At 50.9% G+C, this 6,000-nt stretch overlaps 1 protein-coding gene across 1 annotated transcript; it reads right to left on the reverse strand.

The window, feature by feature from the left end:
- Nucleotides 1-3,691: 3,691 nt before the first annotated feature.
- EDD37DRAFT_650754 (uncharacterized protein) lies at nt 3,692-5,311 on the reverse strand (the record flags this gene model as incomplete). Its single annotated transcript, XM_062818284.1, has 1 exon — nt 3,692-5,311. The coding sequence occupies one exon, from the start codon at nt 5,309-5,311 to the stop codon at nt 3,692-3,694; it is 1,620 nt and encodes a 539-aa protein (XP_062669546.1).
- Between the last annotated feature and the right edge of the window lie 689 nt (nt 5,312-6,000).

Below are 6,000 nucleotides of genomic sequence, written 5' to 3' on the forward strand. Positions count from 1 at the left end.
CCTGCTTTTTCTTGCGGAGTAACGGAGGCATGGGAGGCCTTTCTTCTTTCTTTCTCTTCCTGCACTCACCGTCTTTCTCCACACCATCCTGCTCCTGCTCATCCTAGGATGATCGCACTGAGTGGTGCGTCGCACTATTGGTTCACGGTTCTGGCACACTCCGGATGATGTTCAGGATGGAAGAATATTTCCGGTTGAAGATTGCAATAACTGCCGAGCAGGCGCATTGGCTGACCTTCAGGTTGGGAGCCCTCCCCAGTTCTCCAGAAGAACTATGACAACGGCTAAGTATGCATAATCCAGCCTCGTCTCAACAATCGCATAGCCAGGTAGCACAAAGAGTATTGACATCCGCAACCACCTGCAAAACCTGTCACGAGCACGATATATCGAAACTGGGCTGCTACACTTGTTGTATCTATACATTCGGACCGAGGTCCTTTCCGCCTGATAGAGACGAAGACACCCGAAATATTGCTTTTACCGAGCCATATTGGTGGTTGGAGCAAATGATCCACCACGCTCGGTCATTCTCCGCGCAATACGAGTATAAGTCGGAAGAAGTCTGGCGAGCTGAGACTCGTTTTGCATCACGAGAACAATATCAGTGAGATGGGCTAACGGATCCTTGGGCAAGATCTCGGGCGAGTTTCTAGGTCAATAATTTCCGGGGTAACGTTGAGGAAGCTTCAGTTGAACTCGTGACGGCGACTGCCTGGACCAAGGGAAGTGACCCACTAACTTATACTTGACTTCGGAGACAACAGTACACTTCAGCAAGGTCTGGAACAGCGGACGTCTTTACAATCCGTCGACTCCTGATCCGCATCTTCTCGATGCTTTCTCGCCTCTCGCATCGCCCCCATTGATTGCGCAGCACACTGGAGACAAGGGGCTTTGCGCACGAGACGAGAAAATATCAACAAGACACGAAAATATCAACTGCCGTGATGACCGTTTGCTCCCCAGTGGGGGATAGAACCACAATTCTAAGACCGTGCTCAAGTCTTCATTTGCGATGTGTCTCTCGGTCGCCGCAGTTTTCGTAAGCACCACGAATACTCATACTTGTCCGAGGCCCAGATCGATTGACTTGTTCCTTCTGCTTTGACCTATTTCGACCATATTGGATAATATGGGGTAAGCAGGCCCTTGCAGATTTGTTGTCTTTTGGTTACACTACGTTACGGGAGGCAGGTACCGTGACTGACATTTGCCATTTTCGCTTCTGCATCTCGGTGTCCATGCCCCGAGCCTATCACTATTTGTCAATTACTTGTACTGGTTTCAGAACACAGGTCACAATATGGCCTATTTTTGAATATACGCGTGTTCCCGTCAACGGCATCCTGCCATGGCATTAGTTACCTTCACAGCACAACAGCGATACTCTGTGTAATGACTGGTGTTGCCGGATCTTCTGGTATGCCTTTTACGGCCATATAACAAGGAACAACGGGCGGCATGGCCAGAACGGGCCAGGGGCTTGGAGCCTCGCCGCGTATACTCGGTGACACACATGAATCCCACAGTCCCAAGCATACAGACACATGCTTTCTGCAAGTCATATCACTGTGCCAGGTAATTTGCTGGCTCCCTATGCTCACAGCAAGTGCCCGCAGTCACAAGACATACTGCCTGGTACTATACCATGGTAGCTCCACAGCACAGCAGTCGCAACCCAAGCCACAGAAGAGACCAACATGGTGGATTTCTTAGTGTCGCCAAAAAAGTTCCAGACCGCTTACAATCTTATCGTGACTCTTGAGAACCAGCGTCTGACCTACGGCTTGGGCCGGAAGTCCTTCTAGAACGGCACTCTGCTTACGTTGATATCCAAGCGAATTTCCTCCGCACTTCCATGAGTCGCGGTCGGGCAAGAGTCTCCGTCTAGGCTTCGATGCGCCCTATCTGTTTACCTCTCGACGATCTCACAACTTCACAAACCCTGCGTATACCCTCTTGATGAGCCGGCCGTTCTCGTAGGCTAACGCATATCCTGCATCAGCAACGCTATAGCCCGTAGCATCCGTCTCTCATCATTGCCTTCCCCAGGCTATCCTACGGCCTCCGGCCCATCGGCCCCATAAACCGACGTCGAGCGAAATCAATATATAGACTTCAACATGCCCACTGCTCACTCAGCACCAACAACCCGACTTCAAATTTACATGCCTCATCCCAGCATCGTTGCATTGTATCGGGTGGCCATGCAAGACTGAGCGTCCACGAGATCCATGTTATTCATCGCCTCCTAGTAAGGCCAATAGTAACGAAAAACAATCTTTTCATCAAGCATCTCAATTCTCGACCGGCCTAGCTCTCCTTATCTATACATTACTTCAACTCACTGACCTGTAGCCTGTCGCGTCAATTCCTGGTGTTCCATACTTTGCACTATAAGCAGTATTACCGCAGTAGGTCCCCATCAAGCTTCTTCTGGACCTCCTGAGTGCTGACAAGTCAGTGTCACGCCATCCAAACGGCCCAGCCTTTGAAAGTGTCACACGGACACGACAATTTAAATTTCTTCCAACTTCCTCCATCCCCCGTAGTTAGTCTGCGGGCCATCAAAAACCAATCGAGGTACCTACCTGTCAAAGTAGGTACCTACTACGGTATGCCCTAAAGCTACTCCACACGGAATACCCAAACCACGGGTTCTAGTTCTAGCCTCACTTCTTTCGCCTTTTAGCACCACTGCAGGTCACGGCTAAACGTCTAAAAGTATCGCCCCGCCCTACTCGTCCCAGCCCGTGAATTACCGATTTCAGAATGGAAGAATCCATCTTCAGGTCTCGGACTACAGTGCTCCGTACCTACACAGTACGTGGGATCCATCGGACGACCCGTTCTTTTCCTCCCAAAACACCAGTTAAGCTCCACGCCCCGAAGAGGACTACAGTAGGCCCCGAATGAATCTTCCTGCCTGCTGACCTTCCAGAAAGCTGCGAAGTTTGAGAACGGCGGGTTTGGGCGCCACAGTCCTCTCAGGTAGGTTAACATTACCTGAGTGGACGAGGCAGACACGAACACCTATGGTCAATAGTATTTGCTCACATGAACACTTCTTCATGTATGGAGTACTCCGTACGGTTTGTGCTCGTGAGTCGTGCCCACCCGCCCACTCAGAAGCCCTACGCGCTATGATCCGTAACCAATCATGCTACTTGCCATTCAATAAATACTCCAGAAAATCAAGAGGACTGAGAGGGATTATTTTCCGACAACAAGTCCGTGAGTACTTGGTATTTCATTGTGGACTCGATACTATTGATACATGGTCATACTTTCACCCTTCAACTAACTCTTATAGTACAGATTTGGATCATGGTCATATGATATCTGCAATCAGAGCTGCAGTCCTCTCCAACAACTCGGATTGCTCCGAGGTACAGTCGTGGATGGACTCCATATTAAATGCATCAAACACAGACATCTTTCTCGCTTTTGAACCGCCACCCGCCGGTCATCCCCCGAGATGAAGTCTGCGACAAGTCCCGAGATAGCCCCATATTATCCGGGATGGGGCAAGGCCCACCATCCCTTTTCCGAATTTTTGCCCTGCCACCGGTCCAGAAACCAGGCTGTGAGGTCGTAACACACGTACATAGACATTAACCCGCTCAGAACGCAGACAATAAAAGCAAAACAAGATTCAAATACAAACACAAAACAGACCATGGTACTTTTACCAGCCTTTGGCATGGTACTCCCAAGGGTTATCAAAATAGTGGTTCCAGGAGTTGTTCTTTGATGTTTCCTGCAGCAGGGGTGGTGGTTGCTGAGGTGCCGCATTCGGTAGCGTATGAGATTGTAGATTTGCCATACTCTGGGCGTTTCTGCTTCTCTTTAAGAAAGCATTTGCAGTCTGGGATTTTTGCTGCCTCTCCCAGAGTAGATTCTTGCGTAGGGATTCGGTCAGTTCAGTCGACAGCATGTTGCGTCTTGTTGTACGTGGGGAGTGTGCCAGCGTCTTGCCAGAGGCACTTGGAGGGGGGATCTCAATAGGACGCCGACCAGAGCTCTGCATCATCATTCCATCCTCTTCCTCGGGTGAAGCTGCCATGGGCTCAGCGTGACTTGATAGTGCTCGATTCCGATGTATTGCAGGTTGAGAATATGCGTGATTCAGTCCAGTTTGAGACTTGTTGAGTGCTAGAGTCAACATGGATCGACGCGATACCAAATCGGGACGACTGTCGACGCGGCGGAAGAGATGAGGTTCTTGCACCACCTTACCGTCATCTGAATTCGAGTCTTCCCATTCATCGCCGTCTTCTTCCTCGTCTTCGTCAATGGCTGATTCCATAACCTCGTCCGTATCATCCTCTTCGTCACTGCTTTCAATGGCGCCCTCATCGTTCTCGGCGTCTTCCTGTATTCTGCGTTCCGCGACTACATCCTTGAATGAGGTTCGCTTTGAGGGGAGTTTAGACTGGCCGTTGACCGTCAGGTTGGTCTTACTCAGACTCTGAGACAACGAGCTTTTCATAGGGGCCGGTTTATGCGAGAGCACTCTTTGTTCGAAAGACGACTCGTCTTCGGAGGATCCGCCAAGAGTAAACATACCGGGCTTGATCGCAGGTTTGGGAATCAGTTTCGAGGTCACTGGAGGCGGCATGTTGTCCGTTTTGCGTGAACGGAATGAGGACGCGGCAGGGGAGAAGCCATGTACAACAGATCCTGATCGGATGAGACCGTCGGAAGACACAGAGGTATCGGAGTCACGGTGCTCACTCTTACGAGCAGTGGTACTGATGGTGGCGCTGGTAGTGTTGGAAATACAAGAGTCGGTCGAATCATGTAGAGGCCGAGATTCTTTCTCGGTATCAGCTTTGGCGGCGGGGGTTGGCTCGGGCTGAGCAGCAAGTGCCGGTAAACTAGCTTCGATAGAAGGAGATAGTGGACATATTTCTGACTTTTCTTGTATCGTGACCATTATTTTTTCCAAGGTGTCCGAGGTCAGGTGCTTCGACTTGGATAGCGAACTAGCGCAATCTTCCTGGCCAAATGATGTCGACCTCGGTACGAGACATTTCTCACTCAAGCTGACGTCTGATGAAAAGGAATTCGATAACGACGGTACGCGGGACGTGGTCGGTGGGGATGCGGCGGGAGTTACGCATAAAGATTCTCTCGACCAGACTCGCCAACTCATGTTTTCATAGCGATGACCCTCTCGGATTGTATCTGAGCATTTGGAGAACATTGTCCACATTGCTTTTAAGCTGACGGCGTTTGAAGGGTCGATTTCGTGCATTTTGTTGGCGTCCAACTTCAGGACCTCGGGCACCGCGCGCCACGGCATCATGGCGGTCATCGATGCGGTGGAACTCTTCTCGGTGTGAGGTGGACAGAATGGCAAGGGAGGTCCAACGGTCTCCTCAAGTAGGAGGAACTGCTGCGCTTGACGACGATTGCCCGCGAAGATGGGAAAAGGGTTTGATCGACTTGTGACGCAATTCGAGTGATCGACCCGATCAGTTGGGAACGTGTTTTTAGGCGAAGGGATGGATGCCAGCAATTGTCAGAGAGTCAACGTGGACACCAGATCGATGGGTCGAGCGGGTGTAAAGCGTCGTGCCTGAAAGAAGAGGGTGTGAGCCATGGACTCTATGGGGAGGATAACGAGAGTGTGGTGTGGTGAGTGTGTGTTGGGTATAATTGAAGTGGAAGGTGTGAATGGGGAGGCCCAGTATTAACTAGGGGGAACGACGAAAGCAGGTGGGCGAGAAAGGGCCAGGGCATGGGGGGAGGAGCACAGGGCACGAAAAAGCGAGCAGGGGAGGTCATCGGATACTAACTTAGCATTTTCAGGGACCGGGGGGAGGCTTGAGGATTGGCGCTTTGCATGGTTCGAGACAAGGAGCGAAGAATCCGTTTGCCGCAGAGACCGACCGATTTACCGTCCTAGGTTTGGGGAAGAAAAGGCGGGAGGAGTCCAAGGCTGCTAACGGGTATGCCGTAAAGGTGCCAGTGAATTGCATTTGAAATGAC

Source organism: Exophiala viscosa (genome assembly GCF_022695815.1).
Source record: "Exophiala viscosa unplaced genomic scaffold EDD37scaffold_6, whole genome shotgun sequence".
In the NCBI taxonomy this organism is placed as follows: domain Eukaryota; kingdom Fungi; phylum Ascomycota; class Eurotiomycetes; order Chaetothyriales; family Herpotrichiellaceae; genus Exophiala; species Exophiala viscosa.